We start from the raw sequence: 26,955 nt of genomic DNA, 5'->3' as shown, positions 1-26,955 counted from the left end.
TGAATAAATATTTAAATCCCATTGTGGATGACCCATCAAATTGAAAGGGTTTTAGGAAAATCGTTTTCGGTGGAAACTATTGTTTTTAGCAATTTAGTTTATATCTTATATTTTTTTTTTCGTAATTAGCTATATTATTTAGGAAAAGTTGGAGACTCTGTGAAACTCTAGATGAGATTATTTTTTTGTAATTAGTTATAGTGTTTAGGAAAAGTTAGAGACTCTCTTAAACTTTAGATGGGATTGTTTTCTTATTTATATCCTACTTTTTTATAAGTAGTAATAGAGTTTAGAAAAAACTGGAGTCCCTGCGAGTGTTCCAAAAAATACATTGGTGAGGGGTATAACTATAATATATATCTAAGGAATTGGAATATGTCGTAATTATTGTGGCCGTAATTGTCATTTTTTGAATCCTTAACTGAATAAATGTCTAAATCACATAGTGGATGACACATCAAATCGACAAATGTTCCTCTCAATGAAAATGAAAAAAAAGACAAAATATTGAGGCTTGAAGCACATAAAGAACAAGATATCATGATGCTTGATCTAAGCAAGTTTAGCGGTATTCAACTGACATTTTGGGAAGCTAAGCAAGCAGCTATCTATCGTAAGTGGGTTGAACAAGAACAAGGTATTCCTGCTGCTCCTTCTATTCCTCATTATCCAATCTCTTCTACTCTATACATTCCAAACCCTCCTAGTCCATACATTCAAACCCATCCTTCTCAACAGTTTGGGTTTTTTTCTTCTTCTGGATCAACAAACAGTGTTAGTCAGTCTCGTGGTAGGCAAGCATGCTCTCTCAATCCATTTCTGAGGGATGAAAATGAATAATATGAAGATGATGATTTTTAGTTATAACATTTTTAATTTCAAGTATGTTGTAACATTTTTAATTTCAAGTATGTGAAAATCTTATTCAACAAATCACAATCTTATTTAAACAAAACAAACTTGATGAAAGTACAGTTAACAGAAAATACAGAAAGCACATTTAAAAAACACAGTTAACAAACTTAAACAAACTTATTAGTTGTTCCTTTGGTTGTGACGTGTACCATAACGTGTCCAATGATGTTCAACTAGATCATTCTTCAATTGTTGATTAGTAGCTCCACAATGAATACTTAATGTCCTGGCTACCATGTTTTACACAAACAGATGGTCATTACTCTGCATCTCAACTTCATGGCATAATCGTTCATCTGAAGGTGGTTTCCACTTTGGAAGTTGTACATTATGTTCATTCTCAACAATCATGTTGTGAAGTATAATACATTTCTTCATTATATATACGAGATAGAGCTCCTCTATCCCACTGACGAGCAGACCTACTAACAATTGCAAATCTAGCTTGTAAAACACCAAAACCACGTTCCACATCTTTACGAGATGCTTTTTGCGCTTTTGGAAAGTTAATATCCATGGGAGTAGCATGAGATGAGATTGTTTGAATCAGTATAGCCCATGGTCGATATATTCCATTAGCAAGGTAGTAGCCCGTGTTGTAAGGATTGTTATTAACTTGATAAACACAAACTGGAGCTGTTCCTTTGACTAAATTATCAAATAAATAAGAATTATCTAACACATTAAGATCATTACACGATCCAGCCATTCCAAAGTATGCGTGCCAAAACCATAGCTCCTAGTCTACAACTGCTTCCAAAATCATAGCCGCGTTTCTAGCATGGCCCAAATGAGTTCCATGCCACGTAGTTGGACAATTTTTCCATACCCAATGCATATAGTCTAAACTACCCAACATACCTGCTGGCCAACCGCGTTCTTCGCCTACTGCAAGCAAGCGTGTTACATCTTCTTCAGTTGGGCTTCTCAAGTACTGTTTTTCAAAACAGTTGACAACTGCATTGCAGAAATTATGAAGTGATTCTCGGGCCGTACTCTCAGCAAGTTTTATCTAGTGATCCATTGAATCAGCTGGACAGCCATAAGCAAGTATCTGTATTGCAGCTGCCATCTTCACCAAACCTGAAACCCCAGACAAACCAAGAGCATCACAAGAAGGCTTAAAATATGAATCAAAATTAGTGACAACTTCCAATATACGATTAAAAAGTGGTCTTCTCATACGAAACCTATGACGAAACTTACCTGCTTTATAATTTGGTCTAGCAGCAAAATAATCAGCCACCAACCGTTCATGCGCACCAACACGATCGCGGTTAGTGTATTCTCTACCATCAACAGATCCACCCCATTTTGGTACAGATAAAATGTTGAAAGCCGGAATCATTGATGCCACTACAACTGCATCACTTTGCATTTATTGAACGATTGCGACATTTTCATCATCGTCGTCGAAAATTAGTTCACTTACTATTTCGCACCAATTGCTATTATAACTACTAGAACCCATGAAAAAATAATTGAAAGTTTATGACTGATGAGAGGAGATGAAAAAATGAAAAAATATATGGATGCTTCACCTGTGATTGATCTGATATATAACGTAAAAAATGGAGGGAAATGATGGGCGCGAAAATGGTTTGGCGCCACAGAAATGGAGAGAAATGATGGACGGGACAACTTTTGCCATTTATAAAAAATCTTTTTGTATGGACGGGACAACTTGTGCCGTGCGAAATCGAAACAAGAAATTTAGAAATTTTGCATTGGTACTTGACTTGTTTTTAACAATTTTGATCCACTAAAAACGCTGAAGTGTCACAAAAAAAATATAGAAACGTGTTGATGATGTGTTTAGCTTTCATTTTTCCATTTTTCCATTTTCTCTTGGGTAATTGCCTAAATCGGCCATGATAAATCGATATTATTCTCCAACCGGCCATGCCTTTCAATTTTGACCAATTCAATGGGTTTTTGACCCTTTTGCCCTTCTGTACAACATTCTCTCTCCTCTTGCCACACTCTCTCTCCTCTGCAACACACTTTCTCTCCTCTTATATTTTTGACGTTGACATGCACAATCATATCTATCCGTTAGATTCTCTTAGCGATACGTACCAGTGATTAATGACCGTTGGATTTCAACCCAGCAAAAATGAAAACGGACTTTAGCTATTGTGGGATCACAAACCAGCAACTTATGGATCTACTATCAGCAATTTCTGGCTTGTTTTTGTTGTACAGACATGAGACAATGTTCACCTCAATTTTTGTGCCAAACTATAAAAGTGTTCTCAAACCTCCAAAGCTTCCAATTTTTTTACTTTATCTTCTTGGTTATCCTGTCCTTCGTGATTTTGGTAAGGTTTTTTCATGGAGGACAAGAACACAAATCTTGATAATGGAATTTTCTAAGGTTCATCTTCTTGATTATCCTCTCCCTCTACGATTCTCATTGTTTATTGAAATGTTTTGAGCTTTGGTTTGTTGTCTTCAGTGTTGGTTTCTTTCTAGGTCGTCTTGGGTTTGTTTTTACGTAGTAGTGTATAGAGTTTTTTTTAAGGTTTCTATAGTTGTGTTTACTATTTCCATGTTGATTTTGTTCTACCCTTGTTCTTGTTGCATGGAGTGAAGAACTATGTAACAGGTGAGGTGAAATTGAGAGTGTTTGATGTGTATATTTTCTTAGAAGGATTCATGTGTCTAGTGGAAAGTTTGTTGATGTACTTGATGAACAAGTCCCTTTCTAGATCGATGAAAAAATGGATTGAATACTTGAATATGATTCAAGGCATGGTTCAAAAGTAGAAGAAAACAACTGAGCAGTCATTATGGTGAGCTTGGATTGCCTTTTCAGTCGGGGTTCCGCCAGGTTTTAACAATGAAGACTCTCTGGATGCCACCATAAGCGACACTTACATGTTCCGTCAGCAACTTGGGTTTGTTTTTACGTAGTTGTGTATAGTATTTTTTTTAAGGTTTCCATAGTTGTGTTTACTATTTCCATGTTGATTTTCTTTTTGCATGGAGTGAAGAAGTATGTAACAGGTGAGGTGAAATTGAGAGTGTTTTATGTGTATATTTTCTTAGAAGGATTTATGTGTCTTGTGGAAGGTTTGTTGATGTACTTGATGAATAAGTCCCTTTCTAGATCGATGAAAAAATGGATTGACTACTTGAATATGATTCAAGGCATGATTCAAAAGCAGAAGAAAACAACTGAGCAGTTATTGTGGTGGGTTTGGATTGCCTTTGTAGTCGTGGTTCCGCTAGGTTTTAGCAATGAAGACTCTGTGGATGCCACCATAAGCGAAACTTACATGTACCGTCAGCAACTTGGGTTTGTTTTTACGTAGTAGTGTATAGAGTTTGTTTAAGGTTTCCATAGTTGTGTTTACTATTTCCATGTTGATTTCGTTCTTTTTGCATGGAGTGAAAAAGTATGTAACATGTGAGGTGAAATTGAGAGTGTTTGATGTGTATATTTTCTTAGAAGGTTTCATGTGTCTTGTGGAAGGTTTGTCCAAGCGCATGAAATTGAGTTTTTGCCTTATCAGTCGCGGTTCCGCCAGGTTTTAGCAATGAAGACTCTGTGGATGTAACCATAAGCGACATTTACATATACCACCAGGTTTCGGCAACTTGGGTTTCTTTTGAAATCCCACTTCCACTTCCACTTCACTTCACAGATCACCTTATGGAGTTTTGGAAATGTTTCACTGTATAGGTTTGGGCTTGAATTGATGTAATGGTATTTTGTGGTTTGTGAAACGGCCGGTCCATTGTGCTTGAGTGTCAGCATAGTAACTGTTAATGTTCATATGTTTTGTTTGTGATTATATCAGGTGTACCCTTATATCACTGTTGTTGTTTATAAGGAGATAATGAGACCCTAATAGAAAGAAATTTGTATGGAAACTCAATAAGAAGAAAAAAGAAAAAATGCATTTAGCATTCACAAAACTGGGCTGGACGTGTTATTCTAAACAGAGGTAATTGGCAGCATTTTATGTATAATATATCAGCAACTGAAACCATAAACAAGAACACAATTGAGACTATCAGGTTTACTTTAATATACACCTATATCTTACGTACAAAATATTATTATCCAATAACAAGTTAAACAAAAGTTAACTTTGATAAGTTTATTCAACCCTTTATTCAATATCAAGTAAAGCAAAAGTGTAGCATTTAATAACACATACTGAAGTTGAGAAGTAGCATCTCCGTGCCATATTTCACCATTGTTCGCACCCAACTCAGTTACAAGCTTGTCCGTAGTTCAATCTTTAAAAAAATTTCTTATACAAATAGCCAAAATGTTAGGAAGCTAGTCCCACCCTTTGTAAAATGACTAGACTCAAAAGTTGCTGATAGTTAGAACGTATGAATGTCTGTACTAAGATAAACTGGTGATATGAAGAATCTAGTTTGGGCGGGAAAAATCTTTGACACGTGTTAGGAACGATACGATAACATTAATTATTCGCCGAACAGTTGAAGAAATGATGGTTTTTTAACCTTTAACTAGCATGTGTCGGTAGTAATATGTTTGAGCTATAAGGACTGTTCAGTGTTCATTTTCAAACAAAAAAAACCGCCCAAATTGAATACCTTGAATCCCTAATTTTCCGACCATTTCCAATCTTTCAAAAATGAGAAAGCTTAATTTAACTGTTTGTATGTCACTCGATAAAATGCATAAATTTTTCAAGACATTCACTACTAAAGAGAGGGAAGATTTTGAGAAGTCTTGCTTCGGTAAGTTTTTAAGCATTAACGAGAGAATGCACACCACTACTACGATAGTGTATGCTGTTTTGGGACACCAAGTAGGTAAACTTTGCTACTGATCGGTAAGAAGGATTTGGTGTTTAAGAAAAGTGATGTTGCTTTTATAATGGGTCTTAGTGTGAAGCCGGTTTCTAATTCATTCTATACGGCATACATCAAGATCCCATCCCAATTTCGTGCAAGGTTTTTTAAAGGAACCACGGTTTCTGAAACAGAAATATTGGAAGCTAGAAACTTGGCAAAATCAAGTGTTGGTGAAGAAAGTCAGAATGATGTGTTTAGGCTGAATAGGTTGTATATACTGTTGCAAGTTGTGCTTCAAGGATCTGCTAGGACAGTTGATGGGAGGTATATTGATCTGGCCGAGAATTTAAATGCATTTGGCAACTTTCCTTGGGGCACACCTCTGTTTGAAATGTTGGAAGAGTCTTTGGAAGACATGTCTAACCTGGTGAGTGTTAGAAAGGATTCTTTTGCAGTTTATGGTTGTTTAATTTGTTTTGTTATTTAGGTATATCTTCACATCCCATCTCTTGGGGCTCGGAGACAAGTTGATGATAGGTTCCCCAGAATACTAGATTGGGTAGACTTGCCTTCCAGAAACATTCATCTACATACTTATCAGAAAAAGCTTCAGCCTCTTAAGGGGAAGGCAGTGGTGTTGGAAAGTCTAGATCATTTTGAAGGAGAACTGAATGAACAAGTGCTAAAGGATGCTTTGGGGTAACAGCCCATGCAAAGTGGTGCAGCAGTTTCAGGGACATACAATAATGAGGAACTTTTTCAAAGATAGGCAAAAGTAATTAAAGGCCTTGTAAGTAACTTGCTTTCTTTTGACATTTAAAGTACTCACATAATCTTATAATGTTATAGAAGTTGTAATATGATAATGGAATTACAAATGTTGTTAGGACCCATATTGTTAATGAAGCACTGATAATGTGTTGTTATTGAACTGCATGTTGCAACATTGTTTCATATATGAGGCAGTAATATGTTATGGTACCATGAGTGAGCTATTGTGAAACCATATATGTCAGCAACTACAATGTATAAATAGTGAAGTGGGATCTTGCATGTTAAACCCAGAATGATAATAAGGTACCCATGATAATATATGGGTAACCAGTTTGACATCGCTACCCTTTTGACATTTGAAGTACTCATATAATCTTATTTAAAAGTTATAGAAAGTTGTAATATGATATGGGTACCCTATTATATAGTCTTGAATTTGAATTGCAAATGTTGTTAGGACCCATGTTCTTATATGAAGCACTGAAAATGTGTTGTTTTGGACCTACATGTTGCAGCATTGTTTCATATATGAGTGAGCTATTGGGAAACATGATATGTCAGCCACTACAATGTATATGTAGTGGTTTACAAATAGTGAACTGGGATCTTGCATGTTGATCCCAGAATGATAATAGGGTACCCATGATATGGGTAACCAGTTTTTGACATTTGAAGTACTCATATAATCTTATTTAAAATGTTATAGAAAGTTGTAATATGATATGGGTACCCTATTATATAGTCTTGAATTGATATTGCAAATGTTGTTAGGACCCATGTTGTTATATGAAACACTGATAATGTGTTGTTATGGAACTGCATGTTGCAGCATTGTTTCATATATGAGGCAGCAATATGTTAATGTACTATGAGTGAGCTATTGACAAACATGATATGTCAGCCACTACAATGTATCTGTAGTGGTTTACAAATATTGAAGTGGGATCTTACTTATATTCTTTGTTATGTGCTCTGATTAATCTAAAACAGGTCCGTAAGGAGGTTATGGTTGTTGGGGATATACTCTAGAGTGAAATAAGGACTGGCATGGAAACAATAATTCAAGAGATTGCTCATGGTGGGTTGAAAGGTGGCATGGAAAGTTTAGAGGTTGAGGTTGTGAAAGGGCCTGGAATAAGGGGTAGAACAAGGAGTAGGAGTAGAACAAGGAGCAGAAGTTTAGAGGTTAAGGTTATGAAAGGTGCTGATGCTAGAACAAGGAGTAAAACTAGAAGCCCAAGCCCAAAGAAGCCAAGCAATGTAGGCTCTGATGCTAAACTGAAAACACCAATAAGGTCTTCCCAGAAGAAGTCTACCCCGAAGAAGTCTTCCCAGAAGAAGGTTCACTCAGAACCTAAGAAAGGGAGTTCATCTGTTTCTACGAAAGTTACCTTTGAGGTTTCTCCTAGTTCCTCAAATAAAAGAAAAAGAGCATTGGACAAGGATCAAAGCCTTGAAGTTGTGGGAGATACTTCAATACCCTTTCGATTATGAAAGAAAGAAAAGGAAAGTGGTCAAAGTTTGTGGTACTTTCGAGTTCACCATCTAGGGCAAACAAAAATGAGGCTATAAAGGCTAGTGAGAGGCAAAATTTGAAGAAAAAATATCAAATCGAATTGAGAGAACAAAGGAAAGGGAGCTGAAGCTTAAGGAAGCTGAGACACCGAAACAAAGAAGGAAGTTGATCCAGGCTGAGTCAGACGAAGATGAAGATATTGCACAACAACAAAGAGGGCAAAATGATTTGGAGTCAGTTGCTACAAGTGCTTTGTAGAAGATTAGTGAGGTCATACCCAGAGGGACATACCAAGAACATAGTGTGGAGCTAGAGGAGGACCTGGTGGGGGTACAGACTGCTATAGTACCTTATGCTGAATCTTCAATGCTTGATCATGTTCCCTTTTACTCTTTTTTGTCATCTGGGGATCTTGGTAGGGTATTATATCCTTTGGCATCTGTTCTAGTCCTCCCTCCCGGTGATCTTGATGGGGAAGCAGTCCTGAATAGAGAAATGGAAAAATTCAGTTTTGTTTCTCTATTGGCTGAAAGTGTAGAGCTCTCTGACATAACTGAATTGCCAGCCCTATCACCATCAGAAGGAGTAAGCACTGAACATGATGTGGCAGCTGTAGATGATGATCGAAACACCGATGGTCGACATGATCTTTGGTGATGTGGAGGACCCTGATGTGGTACTCATTCACACTCAGATGGAGAAGGAAATGGATAAGAAAAGTGCAGAGAGTGGCTGTAGAAGAAGGAGGAGGGAGAAAAAACTGGGAAAAGAAAGTACTAGTTTATGGGAAGAGAAGATGGGAAAGGACTATGACTCATTAATCAAGGTTGCTCTGTCATCAACCTTTTACAAGAAAACAACTACTACAGGTGAGGTAAATGTTGTCAATTATTACTGGAGAAAGTGCAGTAGGAAGAAGAATCAACATAACTCTCCAGATATGAGAGTTTTTGGGTATGATCAAGTTATTTCAGTGCATAATTTTCATTCGTTACATGGAAGACAATGGGTGGATGGTGAGGTAATGAATCTACCATTAGTAATTTACTCTAAAACTATTAGCAACTCGGTATTAATGTGCAAAGTAAACTACTACAGAAAGTTAATTGTTACTAATTCCTATTTGATTATTTTATAGGTTCTCAGCTTATATATCAAGCTATTAATAAGGTGGTATAAGCAGCACTGTAAGGAACATGCCATTCCGGAAGATTAAGTGTATACTGTTATGGAGAATGTTTACTTTGCTGTGAGTTATCTATACTTTAATACTAAGTTTCTGTTGAAGCTTACTCACTAATCTTACTTAAGTTTGATAAGCTTAATCATCACTTTGTGGATGTAGAAATTCATGATAAGATAGTATGGGATATTCAAAAATAAGCTACAAGACCCAAGTTTTCGAGCTGCAAGCCCAGAGGAAAGATTGGTTAATGGTTTGTACCATACATATGAAATTGTGAAAGAGTATTTAGACCCCGTTGACGGAAGGATTAGAAATCAACCGCACCCAGTACAGGGTAAGGGAGTAATTGTACCTCTTCAAGTTCATGGTAGTCACTGGATTGTTGATGTCTTTAACTTTAAAGAGATGAAAGTGTGCACCTATGATTCTCTTGGTGGAAAGCAAATTTCTGATGAACAACTAGCTTTGGAGAGAATGATTCCTTATGTGCTTAGGTGTGTTGATCCAAGCTCTATTGTTGATTTGAACACACCATGGGCTCGTGAATTTGTTAGTGTTACACAACAACCAGATTCCAATAGCTGTGGGTTATATTGCCTTGCCTTTATTGATAGTCTTCTTAGAGGTGTTCCTGAGAGGGTAAACAGTATTGACATGCAACCATTTAGAATGGGGCTGAGGATTGGAATGGACATTTATCCTGTGGATTAAATCCAGATGAAGTGGCTAAGAAGAGAACAGAATTTGAAAAGAGGTTGACAGAAGAAAGTCAGCACCTAGCAGCTACTGGGACAGAGGTACTGAAGCATGTGTCCAAGGATGTAGCAGCTATTGGGATAGAGGTACTGAAGCAAGTTGACATTGGCATAGAGGTAGAGAGTGAAGCAAATTCAGCTGGAATTGACAAAGAGCTTAAGGATGCCGAAGCAGCTACTGAGATAAGGATGATGAAGCTGGAAGTGAGCAAGTGGACAAAGATATTGAACCTGCTACTCTGAACCAAGTGGAGACGGAGCAATACCAACAAAGTGAAGCAGATGTAGCTACAAGTGACGAAATGCAGGAGGATGTTGAACCTGCTACTGAGTGGGTCCAAGTGGGGACGGAGCAATGCCCACAAAGTGAAGCAGATCCAGCTGTATGTGAGAAGGAGGATGTTGAACCTGCTGTTGAAGAGGATGTTGAACTTGCTACTAAGGAGGTTGTGAACCTGCTACTGAGTTGGTCCAAGTGGAGGCTAACCAATGCCAACAGAGTGAAGTAGATGCAACAGCTGGAATTGAGCAAGTGAAGGAGGATGCAGAAGCTGCTACTGAGGACCAACTCAACATTGAACCAGATGAAGTGAATCATGATGAAACAGCTGGAAGATAGGTACATCTGCAGGATGCAGAAAACAACAAAGGTAAAGATGCTGAAGATGGGTCTGCTGACCAGCAGGAGAACATAACTGAAGATAAGAACTAAGGGACATCGAAATGCTCTCATTTTCAGATGTTTGTTATTATTCCGTTATTATTTTGGAACTTATGTGTCTAATTTCATAGTGCTCTATTCTGATAAACATAATATTTTGAAGTCAGTGGTTTGTTAAGATAATGTATCTAAACAATAGACAAAACACCTGAAATTAGTATTTGTTTAGATAATTTTCAAGTTACAATCCTAAATGCTTCAAAATGTTATAGTATTTTTTATAGTATTTGTTTTTTTGCTACCTTACATATTGATAACTTCATTAGACAAAACACCTGCAAGTATAAACAACAACATACCATTACATTGATTCCCAAATAACTTACATAGTCATTGAAAGGCAAACGAAAACCCAAATAACATTATTTTGAAGGGGTTTGAACTCAGTGGTTTGTTTAGATAACGACCCTCGATAACGTCTCTAATTTTCAAGTTACAATCTTAAGTGTTTCAATTGTAGCGTTAATTTTAACCCTTAATTTTATAGTATTTGTTTTTTTTGCCTACATATTGATAACTTCAATAGAGAGAACACCTACAAGTATACCCAATAACAAAATACCATTACATTGATTCCCAAATAACTTACATAGTCATTGAAAGGCCCAAGAAAATCCAAATAACATTACAAGATTAGTTGCTGATAGTACTTATATTCATCGCTGATGGTTAACTCAAATGTTGTCTTCGTTGGTAAAATCAGTCAGAACCCAGCTGAAAGTCAATCCAAGTAGCATCATCTATCGCATTAGGGCAGGTTGCTCTGTTGTGTCCAAGGGCACCACAACGGCTGCACCTTCTCCTTTGCACTGGCACACCCTCTCCTTTAGAACGTTTCCTCTTCTTTTGGGGCCTGCCAGGCATTACCTCATCTGTGGGAGGACGAACCATGATGTTGTAACTTCCCCAATGCCACTGTTCTTTGCCCTTCATCGGTGTCCAATTCTCTTGATAGGTATCCATCATCGTTTCCTTTGAGTAGCACGGCAGGCAGAAGTCATATACACAAAACCAACCATCGTCAATGGCCTTCATTGCATGGCTACAAGGAATACCAACTTGTTGAAAAAAACCACATGTACAATATTTTTTTAGTAGGTCAACTGTATCCGTGCGCCCTACGCTAGTAACCGAGTATACGTACTCACTAGCCCTTATTGTAGTGAACGACCGACTAACATAATGAGAGGAAATGATTACATCCTCAGCTGATTTCGTCAGCTTTGTCTTCAGCTTCGAAGCCATGACTCGATAGTCATAAAAGTGCCTCATAATGCTCATTCGAATACCATTTAGCAGAGATGTAATTGGCATAGCTCGCTAAGGCATAATCATCTTATTCCAACTTTCAATATGATTTGTATAACAAATTCCATACCTTCTCATTTTAGCATAGGCAAATGACCACTGTTCCTTCAGAATCTTTATTATTTTTGCGTAACCTTTACTATCACTACACCAAATGCGACACATGATTCTCACAAAGTCAACTTTATCATAAGTTTCTGCAGCGACCTTAACTCTCCCTTTGGTGTATTCTTTGCTAACATTGTTGGAGATATGTTGTGCACAAAAGCAATGGTATGCATTTGGAAGAATTTTTGGCACTGCCTGGAGAATGCTTGCATGCCTATCTAATAATAGAACAAACTTATCTGTAGGACCAACTACAACATCTCTGAATTTTTGAAGAAACCAATCCCAATGTTCATTATTCTCTTTTGGGACTACACCAACTGCAATTGGAAAGCACTGACTATCTCCATCAACAGAAAGAGCAGTTAGAATGACAGACTTGTATCTGCCCTTCATGAAAGTTCCATCGATCATAATCAACGGACGAAGGTACCTTCTGTAGGCACAAACAGTTACGCCATAGCTCACAAACAAACGCTCAAACCTGTGCTCGCTTGTTGTTATTATATCAGTGTGGCAATCTGGATCAATTTTCTTTAGTTCTTTAAAATAAATTGGCAGCATCTGGTATGATTGACTGAAGCTGCCCCTTATCTACATCGAAACAAAATACACCAGCTCAGGTTATATATGCCTAATAGTTACACGCCATGACAGATACAAGTTAATCGAAAAGATGATACATGTTCTTCATAGCATACTATAAAGAATAATTCGGTGTACATGGTATACCCTAAACATAGAATTGTACTAAGACTTTATATATTGCTACTAGTTATCCTTATAGTTGCTGATAGTTACAATAGTACTCTGACCTTTTCTAACATAATTTCTTTGGCCTTCCACGCAACTTTATATGTCACATCAGTTAGTTGTGACTGTTTCACCTCCAACTGAAGGTTCTTTGCAGTCAGTTCTTCATTGTCCTTAAGCTTGGACATAACAATTTATGAAACCCACTTTGCGTCTGCTTGATTTATCTTGTGCACAAGTGTGTGCATTTCTAAAAGTTATAACCACCCACATATTAGACCCAGTTGCAGGTTTTGCATACAAATGAAATGAACAGTTAGTTGTCTTACACTTGATTACCAACTTTTGGGAGGTAGTATTGCAACGACGTAAATCAAACATGTGTGCAATTGCATAAGATTTCATGTCTTTCACAAGATCATCTCAAGTGGCGTAGTGCTGACCTACTTTAGGGGGTACAAACTTCAACCCCTCATTACAAGGATTTACAATCTCACTTTGGTTCGTAGTGGTTTTTGGACTATGAGAACCACACAAAGGATCATATCCTTGATGTAGGTCTTCAGAATTCAAATCTTTAGCACCAATAACCCTAGCATCAACCATTCCCTCTAATTCGAAATCAATCTCACCTTCCTCATCGCCATCATTCACAACTGTCATAGGTGTGTCCCCCCACAAATACTCTTGACTTCAATTCGGAGTCGACCATATATCGCCATCATCACGATTATATTCCTCAACTTGATCATCTTCATCATCTTTAACTACCACAACTTCACCCGCAACAACATCTTCATATTCATTTTGAAATTCAACATCCTCATTACTTCGAGAACTGTCGATTATGTTTTTTTTGAGGAATGTCAGCTGTATCAACTAAATCATTTAGTATTTGAACTTCATTTTCATATTCATTTTGAAATTCAACCTCCTCATTACTTCGAGAACTGCTGATTATGTTTTCTTTAGGAATGTCAGCTGTATCAACTAAATCATTTAGTATTTGAACTTCATCTTCATCTTCATTTTGAAATTCAACCTCCTCATTACTTCGAGGACTGTCAATTATGTATTCTTCAGGAATGTAAGCTATATCTCCATATGGATTTTGAGAATCAAACTCTTCATAGTCTGGTTGATCAGCATCTTCAATACCAGTGGGATCATCCTCTGCATTATAATAGGTCAACCATTAGTGCACGGACTATCAGCAACTTAAACTATAATTATCCCCTGTAATGTTTATACTGCTCACCTTCAATGACAATTGGAAGAGGTATCCTTTCTTCTATTGATTTGCAACTACCAACTACACTTGAGCTTCCCTTTGGGAACAAATCTAAAATGGTTACTAAATGTGAGTAATTGAACAGACATTTATGCGTAACTAACATATTTACAGGTGTACTACTTGTTCCCCATCCCTCACATGCCATGACCTTTTCGAACGTCTCCAAGCTGTGTGGGACATTTTCAACGACATTTATTTTTCCACATCTTGCAATTGACGAGTTGCAGTTGAAGGTTGTTCTAGCGAACTGTTTGGGGAACACAGCGTTTATAACCGTCAGCCACCAAACCATTTACTGGAACTAAGAATAACTAAAATAAAATTAATTAGTGATTTACCTATTGGTTCGTCCACAAGTTTAAATTGATTGAAAGAATATTTCTGTCGAGCTAGCACTTTTTCTTTCAAAAAAGATTGTTTCCTTGGAGAATCGATGGTGGAATTTCTTCATTGAGTTTCTTCTTAATACAATGTTCTCCACCACTTGATCCAGGACAAACACTCTTTGGCAGCAGAGAAGGTTTAAACGGCTCATTACAAACTTGTTTCTTCTTTGTACTAGGAATTCCATAACTTAATCCAGGACTTGCACTTCTAACCATTTATTGTTTAAATAGCTCACTACTAACCGGTTTATTCTCCACTCTTGGTTGTCCACCACCTTTTCCAGGAGTAACACTATCTGCTTTTAAATGATTTCAGATCTAACTTTTTGTTCTTCCGCGATGGGTTGTCCAGGACTTGATCTTCTAATTTGTCTTGCTCCCATACCACATGGTGTGATGACGATTGCTTCATTGATAACCCAAACTTTCATTGCTTTCGTTGGAGTCTTCTTTTGCTTCTTAATCATGTTCAAGTAGTCGGTTTCTTCATCAATTCTACAAGGGGACTTGTTTGTCAAATACCTAATAGAAAACCCCAATCTTATGCGCGATGACACAGCTTCAACAAGACACATGAATCCTTCAAAAGGAGTATCCACATCAAACAATCTCAATTTCACCTCACCCCCTAGATACTTCATCACACCATGCTTGTCAGATTTCATCTCACCATCATAATAAATAAGCATATTGAATGAACCTGAAAAAAATACAAAGTTAGCACAATAAAAAGTAGGAGCTTTTAATAAAATGACAGTAAAGTTCTTTCATTTATTGTTCTACATTTATGACATTGTATAACCCTTGTATAAATACCATAACTATGACAACAAAATCAACTTGGAAATAGTAAACCACCATGGAAACCTTATAAAAAAAACATTCACACTTCTACGTAAAACTACAAAGAAGCAAACCGAAACATAAACCTACATAGAAACAAACCAACACTAAAGACAACTAAACAAACATCAAAACTGACCATTATCGAGGTTTGAGTTCTTTTCATCCATCACAATCCTTAGAAAAATCGAAAAGGAGAAGATAGAGTAGAATATTAAAAAAGAAGAACCCAGAGAAAAAAGTGTAGCTTTGTAAAAACTTTTTGAGGTTGGCACAAAAAACGAGATAAATATTGTCTCGTTTTTGAATTACAAAAACAACGTAAAAGTTGCTGATAGTAGATCCATAAATTGCTGGTTCGTGATCCCACAATAGCTAAAGTCTGTTTTCATTTTTGCTGGGTTGAAATCCAACGGTCATTAATCGATGGTACGTATCGTTAAGAGAATCTAACGGATAGATATGACTGTGCATGTCAACATCAGAAGTACAAGAGGAGAGAGAGTGTGTTGTAGAGGAGAGAGAGTGTGACAGGAGGAGAGAGAATATTGTACGGAAGGGCAAAAGGGTCAAAAACCCATTAAATTGGTCAAAATTGAAAGACATGGCCGGTTAGAGAACAATGTGTATTTATTATGGCCGATTCGGGCAATTACCCTTTTTTCTTCTTATCTTATTATCTTGCATTTTTAATTATTTTAAGTTCGTTTTGGTAAAGAATGTACAAAAAGGAAACGTTGAGTCATATTCCTTTCTTCACACGCAACATGTTTCCCCCATCGGCATTCAAAAGTCAATATGATTTGAAGTGGTGTCGGTCACCTTTCTTTGAAAATTGCTGTTGACAATGATGCAGTAATGTCGAGTAGTCACACCAATAAAAGAGCATATGCGGTTCACAAATACTATAATTTTCTTAGATCGGTTTTTATTTTTTAAAGTTTTAACAAGTACTCCTCCTAATTTCTTCCATATAGGAAAACAATTTTGCATCAAGCACTTTAGACTGATCAATATTTTCTTAATTTTCTTCAGCATATTTATAAGAGTTTTTTAGACTTTATTTGGTCCGATGCATAGTTGATTTATTAGACTTCGGTGTAGAAAAACTTGAATATTAGATTTTAGTCCTAGTTCTGTTTGTTGACTACTTGACTGTTAGTCAACTCGGTTAGTCAAATGACAATCAACTTAGTCAACTGTCTTGATTGACCACGTTGATTGTCACAGTCAATAAACAGAACTAGAACTAAAGTTTAATATTCAAATTTTTTTGTACCAAAATCTAATAAACCAACTATGTGTAAGACCAAAGTCTAAAAAACCCTATTTATAACCCAACTAGGTCTCTTTACCAATCTTTTACTAATTTAAAAATCCTGACCCTAACTCTGACCTACAGTCCTGCAACAGTACTATAATATTTATTTATTTTGTGATTTGTGACTCTTGGTCACACTTTTTAGGACGGTTTTGATCATGTTATTTTCCTATATTTACGATATTACTCTTACTGTCTTAATTATTTAGTTTGGGCATAAAAACAATATGTGCGTTAGCACATGCATCATACTAGTTTGCATAATAGGGTCATTTTGGCCGTGACAAGACTCTCAAACTTTTATTATTTATTTTTGGTAATTAGCTTTTATTTGATAGAGCTACTTTGGAGAAAACTAGATAATTTGGGCGGGTCTGAGTCCTTGTTACTCTGTTAGCCACCTAAATCTTGGTTGCACGATATAACAAGGTATGTACCAGGATTTTTAGTCTCAACTGATGTCACTACGACCTTAAACAGGATTTGGAAGAAAGTTGATAGGCATTGGATTCTCCTCTTGGACCGCAATCACTGCATTTACCTTTATTGCAAATCACCATCAGATTCTACATCTCTTTAGTAAAATAAAGCACTTAATAGGCATAGTATATGTGCTATCACCACTTTTGCACTTTAGGTGGCTATTAATTTTATTGCACTTTGAGACTATAACCTACTCCCACTCAGTCAATTGCTCAGGTGGTGGAGTCGAAGACGTGTCCGTTCATTTGCTTAGGTGGCACATAGACGTTGGTGATTTGCCACACAAGTTGAAATCCATAGTCAAGGACATGTGGTGGCATCATCACGTTTGTTGTGTCCAACGGTAGATATTAATTAGAAGTTAAGTTAAATACACCAAAAAGGAATACCAACCCACCACCACCACATGCACCAATCCACCATCATTTTCTCCTCTCAACTACTACCACCGCCATCGGCACCTACTACAACTAGAGAATTAAGGTCAAGATCGGATAGACAGTGACACAAAAACAGTGCTGGCATCATCGAGAATCTCACTCATATGCACTATACCACAACTCCTAAGAATGTGGCTCTAAAGTTCAATAGTTTGAAAACGGTTTGCCACAAAAACAAATGCAGAGACATCAGTGGCACAATATATACCTAACCCACCATGATGTAAAGGAAGCGTTGCTAAACACCACTGTAAATCACTGAAACCAGGACTATCAAAAACTATAATACCCTGAAGAGCACTGCGAAAATGCCGATCAAAAGTCTTAGCTGCCTCTCTAAACAAGGATGGTGGACAAGTACGAATTGCAAAGACCAACTTAGAGAGCCCAACGCAATCTCGTAAGAGTGCTAACTCACACTGTGGATCCTCCAATACAACTAAATAGTCCATCAAAGTCATAGCCTTTTCAACCTGCTTGTGAGCAAGGCCCATGACAAATGATGAATCAGTGTTGACTGCCCCTCCAAGCAACTTGACCCCCTACTGAGGACGGGATAAATCTAAAGGAAAGAGACTAGGAGTGGAGCGACGTGGATCTAGTGATGGCCAAATTATCTCAGTTTTAGCCACATTAAGAACCAACTCATAAGAAGGTCATTCTTCCTAAAGCATACGCAAAGCTGTCACCACTTGTTTTGTATCCCTAATTAGAATCCCATCGTCTAAGTACCAAGCCGACTGTAGCAATAACTGACATCTGGACATTGGATCTGTAGAATCAGAGGATGCAACACCAGTGCAAAGAGAAAGGGACCCAAAGGGTTGCCTTGCTGGACCCTAGTAGCAGACCATATGTAATCATCCCCCAAGTATAACCTTGCAGGTTGACAATACAAATACTTGACCCAAGAGGCAATAGCCGGGCAGCGAGTACGAACCTCTCTCAACTCAACATGGTAGTCCGATAAAAAAAGAATGCCAAACGACCACCACCACCTACACCAATCCACCATCATTTTCTCCTCTCAACTACCACCACCGGCGACGACAACTAAAAGCATCACCTGTTCCATTCGATCTATTCTCCATCTTTTTAATTTTTTTTTCCTTGTATGTAATATCATCAAATCATAAGAGATGGAACACTTCAAGGGGAGGAAGGAGGATGGGCTGTTGCCATAAGAGATGACAATGGGGCAGTAATAGCAGCGGCACATGGAAAGTCTCACTATCACAGTATTGCTATGATCGAACTGCAGGCAGTGGAACAAGGTATGAAATTGGCACATAAGCATAATGTGACACGGCTAGCAGCACAAACAGACTCCAACAATGTGGTATCCTTCATGCAGAGTGGAGGAAAGCACCCATGGGTAGCAAACAAAACCATGAGAAGCATTGAAGGAATGAAGGGACAAATGAAGTATTTTACTATATGCCATATTTTTAGAGAAGCTAATAGGTTAGCGAATTTGTTAGCTCCACATATTCCAAATGTAAACTGGTTGGAAATAGAGCCTAGTTCTTTTTCTGAGGAACTCAAGAGGATTGTAACTGATGATGCATTAGGGAAAGAGTATGTGAGAGTGTAACAAGCTTAGTTCTTTTAAATTCAATAAAAAGGGGTAGGAGACCTCTATAAAAACCTTGCTAATTGCCCACCAAAAAAAAAAAAAAAAAAAAAAAATCATAATCCCTTTCTCAACGTGGCCACCACCATTGAAGGTGCTAGTGCATTCCAGTCACAAAGAGAGCCAAGAGCAACAAGAAATGCTTCTCCATTGATTTCTTTTTCTTGCTTGGACCATTCAATTTTACAATCAGAGCCAATAACAGATTTGTTAGTGTCAAAAATGAATTTGGGTACACATGTATGTTTTTGTATTGATTGCTTTTTTGATTGACCCACCCATTTTTTGTATCCATCTTTGATAACATTGCCTTGAATTTGAGGTTGATCATTTTATGCTTCACATTATGACAAACCTTAGTGAAGTTGTTACTCCAACATATCATCAATGCTCTGTAAGAAGGGAGAAGAACATACCCCACATAATTGTTGATGAATTTTAGCAGGCCACAAAAATACACCCCCAACCCTCAAGTTGAAATCGAGAAGATGCAACAACCTGATTGCATTGAAAAATGAGTGTTCCTAAATGAGTATTTGTAAAATATATAATAAGGTATTTGATTCATTGATCTATGACAAATTTTCTAACTTTAGTGAAATGTTTAATTGAGGGAGAACTATGTTTGAATAAGAAGTATATTGAAGATCACCGTTTTTGACATGTTGGTGGTTATAGTTAGGGGTGGAATTTGGGTAGGGTTAGCCCAAGCTCGATGGACTAAAACCCAATTTTTGTTAGTTTTGGGCTAACATGTTAGATCCGTGGTCCGGGCTTGGTTTGTAAAATCAAAACTTGACTCAATTTTGGGTTGGCCTCGGGTTAGAATATCAAAAAACAAAAAATTGGGACCCGTATGCATATATGTATGTATATATTTCAATAATTATATTTTTATCAAAAATAAGGTCAAGAATCTCTATTTTAGAGAGAATAATGTAATCAACAAGGTTAGTTTCCTTTTCAAACAATCAAATCTCTTTAATTTCATTAGAAGATTTCAATTTTAGTGTTTTTTTTATCTCATAATTCTAAAAAAAACCCAAAAAGTTTGACTCAACCCGAATTGGTTGGGCTAGAACTTGGGTTGAAAATTTAAGGACCGACTAGAGCATGGTCCCGGGCTCGGGTTATACCCCAACCCACCCGAATTCCACTCCTAGTTATGGTCGGTGGTGGTGGATAGGGAGAAAATGAAGCTATAATTAAAAAATGGCCATTACATTAGAATCTGATTTTTGCTTTTTATGCTTATGATTATATCTTGAGTTTGGTGTGAGATAAAATCTTAACCATTAAAACGGACATTGGAGATTCAATCTTGTTAGGTGATTATGTGTTTTGGGCTTCTATGGCAATACAAATAATTACTCTATGCCACATTAGCAAAGAATACGACGCATGTGGGCCACGTCAACACTAGTTGGACGGAAATTGGGTTATGGTCTTCACATTGAAAATTGTTAGGTGCGAAAAGGGTGCGAAAAGGGTGATACTATGCCTATTAAGCGAAAATTAAAGTAAAAGTAAAAGTAAAAGTAAAAGTTTAATGTCACTTACACGCCGACCAATTCAGTTTGTTAGTAGATGCCAGATTCTGATGAAGACTTTCATCATGGTGAGGCACAAAAGTAGTCGATCTCCACACTCCAGCGTGTTGTTTGTGGGAAGGGAATAAAAATGTGCGAGATATGATGTATATCTTAAAATGTATATAGTTGATTAGATAACAAGGTGTTAGAATACTTGCAGTTTGGCCTTCAAGTGGACCTGAGAAAGAAACAATGTCGTCATTCATGGGAAGGGATGGCTTAGGAGCAAATGACCTACAAGCTTCTTACAATGGAATGGTGAGAAGGATGGTTAGCCTTCCAAGAAGCATCATCGGTGGGGTCTCAAGAGCCATGGCTAACAGAATAAATTTCATGACCACAAGCGGGTCATCACGAAGAAGAGATGATCATCGGCAGAATGGAAATACTTTTTTCCTAAGGGAGCAATTTCTCCAAGATCCTTTAGACACTATCCCAGAAGAATGGGCTTTCTTAACTACCTTAGAGAAAAAATATGGTCAATTACATCCCTTCTTTTATGCTTGCAAACTGGTAGAAGCACTAAGCATTGCAGAACAAGAACACAAGTTGTTGTTCATGTATTTCCACTCTCCTGAGCATCCTTTCACAGCTTCTTTCTGCAACAATACTTTACGTTCAGAGCTTGTGGTGCAGTTTCTAGATGCAAACTTTGTTTCTTGGGGAGCACTTGCAAGTAGGGGAGAAGGTTTACCAATGACCATGGAGATGAGAGTTGAAACCTTTCCCTTCTGTGCAGTAGTAGCTCCTGCTTCTGATAGTAGTATATGTGTCCTTCAGCAGGTGGGTAGTGTCTTCATAATCAATATATTCTCCCAGCACATATTTCTTCGCTAGGAAAAAGCATCCTCTAAATTTTAATTTAGGAGTTTATCAAAGTGTTCAGATTTTATCGGTAAACTAATATTTTAACAGTAAACAATTTTGATTAATCAAACATGCATGATGAACAATTTTGGTTAATCAAACGTTATTACGTGTTTTTATGTGCGCATTTTTTTTGGATTTTATATATGACATAACAAGTTCTTAAGCGATCTTACATTTTTTCCTGTTTGTCCCTTAAATTGATCCTCTGATGACTTATTATTAAATCAAAATTATATTTCCTTGACTAGGCGTGTCTGTTTTACGGAAGTGTTAAGTCCATCGGTCCATCCTGATTTATTGGTCAGGAATAATGTAAAGATTGTGATCTTTGTGTAGATGGAAGGGCCAGTTTCTCCAACAGAGTTGGTCGAGATACTGCAGAGAACAAGGGAAGAACATGGACTAGCTTTTGGTGCTAATAGGTTCGAGGTGAAAGACAAAAAAACTGTTGAGACGAATCGTCAAATAAGAGAAGAACAAGATGCAGCAACCTTTGCATCACTACAGATTGATTATTCTGTATGTGCATTGCAACTTTTAATATCTAAATGCAAAAAGGGAAAGCTTTGATTATCTTACACACCGTTTCTTTGACTCGTAGAAGGATACAAGCAATGAAGTGCTGATTGAGAGAAGAACAGGTCAAGAACAGAGCAAGATGAGCAACACCGATAAATCGAGGAAAAACCCTGCTAAAGAACAACAGGGAAGCAGCAAAGTGAAACAAACTATCCAGAAAGCTCAAGGCAGAAGGGAGAGAATTAGTCTTGGAAAGGATTCAGATATTACTAAGGTCAATTCCTGCAACCGAAGCTTGCTCTTAGTTAATGATATTTATGATTATAACGAAACATGAATCATGCACAGACAGCCACGTCATTTTTCTTTTCCAAATAGTAGCATATTTGGCCTAGTTGTTAGCTAAAATAAAGTATTGAAAGAACAATTCGAGACTGTATATCATTAGCTGCGCCGGACAACTTTGTTTTGGGTGTAAAAATTAGATGTGAAATTGAAAATGTACTGAAAAATAGATGAGTGAAAACTATTTGGTGATGCTATACAAAATCTAGAATAATTCTTGAGGTTTATATAGCAAAGAAATAGTAGGCCACCTTTCGTATTTACTAAAGCAAAGAGAGGAAAATTACACAGAACATATAACAGGAGAAGATAGATGAGCAAAAACAGCTTCCTGATTAAGATATTTACGAATTGTAAACAGTAAACGCATACTTTTGAGTCCACACCCAAAGTTAATTTTCACAGTCCTCCGACTGTGAACTACTGAACTGGTATAAACTGGTTATTATGTCCAATATGCCCAAGTTGGATTTGTTAAGATAGCAGGTCTACTCCATATATCAATTGTGTCGTACTTGTTCGACAGGGAGTACGGCCAGAAAAGAAAAAAGATACGAAATAACATTCAGATGCTCTAACCATCAATTCCAGTAGATATTATATAGTATATAAAAAAAGTTGCCTATCTAAATACAGGATGATGTTCAATGATTCATTCTTCTTATGTGACTTTGCAGATATTGGTAAGGTTTCCCAATGGTGAAAAAAGAGAGCAGAGTTTTCAATGCACTGACACCATCAGGTCAATCTACAAATATATTGATTCACAAAACATACCTGGAATAGCAGGCTACAAATTGATCTCAAGCTTCCCAAGAAAAGTGTTCGGCTTTGAACAGTTGGGAATGACTCTCAATGATGCAGGTCTCCATCCTAGATCAAGCCTGTTCCTTGAGCTTCTGTAATATCATTTGGCAGGAAGAGAAACTAGGAAAGCACGCATTTGAAGTATGAAATTGGATTATGTTTATTTAAACACGCCGCTAAAACTTCTCATGTTGACAGTCACAGTGTGCTATATATATGCGATATTTCACTAATATATATAAGAATTATGCATCCTACTCGAGGCTGAAGTTGTGAAACCAAATCGTTAGTATCGTCGGTGTAATAACCTGCACTACCAGATTATACGTCACTAGACATTATAGGACATAATACAACACTAATATTCAAGTACCCACTAATTTATTGATGAAATTGAATATATGTCAACTTCAGAACATAAACCAATACATATTATACTTTGGATGACTTCTTTCTCTAGAGAGGATTGAGACAAGGAGATCCATTATCTCTTTATTTGTTTATTATTATCTCCGAGGCTTTATCTAGGACGATAAATAAAGCTGAAAATGAAAATAAGATACATGGTATTAAGATTAGAAGATATGCTCCGCCTATTGCTAATTTATTATATGTTGATGATTTAATTCTTTTTACTAAAGCTTCTCTTAATGAAGTTGATACTCTTAAAAATATTTTGCATGAGTATTGTAAGGCCTCGGGCCAACATATAAATTTTGACAAATCAAGTATGTTATTTAGTAAAAATGTACATGTTAAACAAAAAAAGATTATGAGAAGGTTCTAGAAGATGAGAGAGTTTACAAATAAGGATAAATATCTTGGTGTGTCTATTTTACTTAGAGATAGTAAAAAAGCTGATTTTGATTACCTTGTGGATAATGTACATAAAAAGACAAAAAGATGGAGAGCCAGACTCTTATCTCAAGCAGGAAGAACGATTCTCATACAAGCTGTTGCCCAAGCAACTCCTCTCTATGCCATGACTTCCTATTCCCTCCCTGCATTTGTATGTGATAATATGGATAAAGTGTGTAGATAATTCTGGTGGTATGTACATGAGGAATCAAAGAGTATCCACACTATTGAGTGGGATAAACTTTGTAAGCCTAAGTCTCTAGGGGGACTAGGTTTCAGAAAGTTCTCAGATATGAATAAGGCTTTCTTGGCTAAACAAAGTTGGAGAGCCTTAAAAGACAAAAGCTCTATATGGTACCCAACTTTCAATGCTGCTTATGGTAGGAGAGGTATGGGAAAAGAACAACATCTACCCTCCGATGTTTCTTATTTTTGGAGAGGGGTAAATAAAAGTTTTGATCTTGTGAACAAAGGGTCCATATGGACAATAGGAGATGGAGCTCATACTTTAGTCTTCTATGATCCTTGGCTGATGTTTCATGATAAAAATATCCTACTACAGGACTTGCACCCACCTGTGGGGGCACAAAAATATTGGAAAGTCAAACCTCTGATGAAAGCAGATGGAACTGGGTGGAATGACCAGTTAATAGACGAAGCTTTTGACCCTGTAGTGGTAAGGCTTATTAAAGGGACACATATCAGACCCCAAGAAGGAGGGGATGATGAGTTAACTTGGTGGCCTGACACTAAGGGTAAATTCTCTGTCAAATCTGCCCACAACATGCTAAAAGCTAAGGAATGGGAGGTTTGTGACTCAACTTTCCAACCTAAAACTATTAGAAGAATTTGGATAACGAAGGTAGTAGCTAGAGAACAAGTGTTCTTGTGGAAGATATATATGAACATTTTGCCTACTGGAGAGAAAATACAGAAGAGGATAAATAATACAGATACCATGTGTGGCTTCTGTTTTAGAAATGAAGAAAACCAGGAACATATTTTCTTTGAGTGTGACTGGGCTAAAGCTTTGTGGTTTGTTTCACCACTAGGGTTAAGAATAGAGGTTTATAATGGATAGAGTTCAAGGAGATGGGTGGATGAAATCATGGAATGGTGTGAAAACAAAGACACTGATATAGCAAACTTGGGGGTGTATACTTGCACCTTGTTACAAGCTATGTGGGACAACAGAAACTTAGAAAAGTTTGACAAAGGGGCTTTGGACAGAGATGCAATCTTGACAGGCACTAAAATAAAATGGGATAGAAGAATCAAAGCCTTTAAAAAGGAGACTCTTAACCCTAGCTCTAATTCTGTAAATAGAAGTAGCAATAATCACACTAACATACAAGCTACCACCTCTACAAGTGTTAATAATACTAGTTTGGATGTTGGTAGGTGTCAACCAGCTTACTCAGTTGATTATGTAAATGTCAGGTTTAATGCAGCTTTCAATAAGAGAACTTTGTCAGGTGTTGCTGTTGCCATGGCATGGAATAAGGAGGGATCTCTAGTAGCTGCTGCAGTAAGGAGATTTCAGGCAAAGTCAACTGAAGAGAGTGAACTTCTAGCAGCTGAGGTAGTAGTGCAGCTGGCTAAACATCTAGGAGGGGAAAATTTTGTGTTTGAAGGCGATAACATCAATGTCATCAACAACTTGAAGGCACAGGAGTCCAGTTTGGCTTGGCCGTTAAAAACATAGCTAAAGTTATTATTAGAATTTATATTAAATTTAATTATTCATGTTTCAGTTATTACTAGCTTTTGGTAAGAGCTTTTGGGCGTTTAGCTCATTTGATATGAGTACTCTTCCAAAATGTTGTTTGGACTCTAAGTGTATTCCTATATTATTATAATATATATATGTCAAGTATTTTAGCAAAAAAAAAAAAAAAAAAAAAAAAAAAAAAACCAATACAGAAGTGTTCATAATTCATCCGTCACAGACTGTTACTCCTCTTCACGCAACATCAAACTTGTGGACGTGCTATCAAATTATTATAGCCAAATTGTCTTTCGATCCTTCATTAGAAATATCCTCAAACAGTAATTCCCTTCAATATTAAATTCTATGAATAACAAATAATACCTACTTATTTGGCTAACTTTATGCTATGTGGCATTGCTCCTCTTCCATAAGTGTCACATCTCAAATTTCTAGAAAATTAAAAATAGAGAATTATCCACACCCTATTCCATCTTCTAAAAATCCAGGATGAAACGAAACCCTAATAACCCATTATCAACCATGATATTAAAAATATGAGATCAAATTTAAAACCAAAAGGAACAATCCTTCAATCAAAATTTTAAACTACAAAGAAACTATCCGACTCTATTACATCTGTCTCAAAACAAAACCGTACACTTCAGAAAAACTTAAGCTAGAAGACTCCAAGAGCAAATCCAAATCACGGGTTCTCATCCACTGCACTCCATCATCTATGTTTCCAAGAACACACCCACGTTGCAAACGAAAGCAAACATGGGTCAGCAAATTGAATTTGCTGGTATGAGTAGACCAACAACATAAAAAAAATTCCGTACTTTAATTATCCAAACAAACACTTTATATGTACCCATAACTTAACCATTCTCAGCTTGGAAGACAGGTAGTTCCGTCATTTCAACCGACATAGTTTCTTCGCAAGCAAGACATCCATTCTTTTAACTCATGATAATAACTCATTTTAATAACCTAGTAATTGAATTAAATCTTACCGATATCCCCTTCTGCATAAGG

At 36.9% G+C, this 26,955-nt stretch overlaps 3 protein-coding genes across 5 annotated transcripts; 1 reads left to right on the top strand and 2 right to left on the bottom strand.

Moving 5' to 3' along the window:
• Nucleotides 1-1,255: 1,255 nt before the first annotated feature.
• LOC147489551 (uncharacterized) lies at nucleotides 1,256-2,293 on the bottom strand. The gene is made up of 4 exons (XM_086574678.1): nucleotides 2,122-2,293; nucleotides 1,954-1,998; nucleotides 1,777-1,872; nucleotides 1,256-1,563 (listed from the first exon to the last, which is right to left on the bottom strand). The coding sequence occupies exons 1-4, from the start codon at nucleotides 2,291-2,293 to the stop codon at nucleotides 1,256-1,258; spliced, it is 621 nt and encodes a 206-aa protein (XP_086430804.1).
• A 10,894-nt stretch (nucleotides 2,294-13,187) lies between these two features.
• Nucleotides 13,188-23,460, bottom strand: LOC147489550 (uncharacterized). Of its 2 annotated transcripts, XM_086572790.1 has the most exons (5): nucleotides 20,779-20,988; nucleotides 19,635-19,716; nucleotides 14,451-15,198; nucleotides 14,077-14,359; nucleotides 13,188-13,991 (listed from the first exon to the last, which is right to left on the bottom strand). In XM_086572790.1, exons 4-5 carry the CDS (start codon nucleotides 14,255-14,257, stop codon nucleotides 13,645-13,647), a joined length of 528 nt encoding a protein of 175 aa, XP_086428916.1. In that variant the 5' UTR covers nucleotides 14,258-14,359; nucleotides 14,451-15,198; nucleotides 19,635-19,716; nucleotides 20,779-20,988; the 3' UTR covers nucleotides 13,188-13,644. The 2 variants fall into 2 exon arrangements, with proteins under 2 accessions (XP_086428916.1, XP_086428915.1); XM_086572789.1 differs by lacking the exons at nucleotides 19,635-19,716; nucleotides 20,779-20,988 and adding an exon at nucleotides 23,322-23,460.
• LOC147489549 (plant UBX domain-containing protein 10-like) lies at nucleotides 21,003-23,608 on the top strand. 2 transcript variants are annotated; one of them, XM_086572788.1, is made up of 4 exons: nucleotides 21,003-21,593; nucleotides 22,017-22,199; nucleotides 22,285-22,473; nucleotides 23,222-23,608. In XM_086572788.1, exons 1-4 carry the CDS (start codon nucleotides 21,003-21,005, stop codon nucleotides 23,447-23,449), a joined length of 1,191 nt encoding a protein of 396 aa, XP_086428914.1. In that variant the 3' UTR covers nucleotides 23,450-23,608. The 2 variants fall into 2 exon arrangements, with proteins under 2 accessions (XP_086428914.1, XP_086428913.1); XM_086572787.1 differs by having other exon boundaries at nucleotides 22,282-22,473.
• Nucleotides 23,609-26,955: the final 3,347 nt, after the last annotated feature.

This window comes from Coptis chinensis, chromosome 7 (genome assembly GCF_015680905.1).
Source record: "Coptis chinensis isolate HL-2020 chromosome 7, ASM1568090v1, whole genome shotgun sequence".
Lineage (NCBI taxonomy): Eukaryota > Viridiplantae > Streptophyta > Magnoliopsida > Ranunculales > Ranunculaceae > Coptis > Coptis chinensis.
This window is presented reverse-complemented; position numbering and strand designations above follow the sequence as displayed.

Coding starts and splice junctions, on each gene's coding strand:
- LOC147489551 (XM_086574678.1), bottom strand. CDS start 2,293: ATGCAAAGTGATGCAGTTGTAGTGGCATCAATGATTCCGGCTTTCAAC. Junction 1,999..2,121: donor TAGACCAAATTATAAAGCAG/GTAAGTTTCGTC, acceptor CTGGGGTTTCAG/GTTTGGTGAAGATGGCAGCT. Junction 1,873..1,953: donor ACAGATACTTGCTTATGGCT/GTCCAGCTGATT, acceptor TCTGCAATGCAG/TTGTCAACTGTTTTGAAAAA.
- LOC147489550 (XM_086572789.1), bottom strand. CDS start 14,257: ATGGCATGTGAGGGATGGGGAACAAGTAGTACACCTGTAAATATGTTA. Junction 13,992..14,076: donor TCTTCCAATTGTCATTGAAG/GTGAGCAGTATA, acceptor ATTATAATGCAG/AGGATGATCCCACTGGTATT.
- LOC147489549 (XM_086572787.1), top strand. CDS start 21,003: ATGTCGTCATTCATGGGAAGGGATGGCTTAGGAGCAAATGACCTACAA. Junction 22,200..22,281: donor CACTACAGATTGATTATTCT/GTATGTGCATTG, acceptor TTTGACTCGTAG/AAGGATACAAGCAATGAAGT. Junction 22,474..23,221: donor AGGATTCAGATATTACTAAG/GTCAATTCCTGC, acceptor GTGACTTTGCAG/ATATTGGTAAGGTTTCCCAA.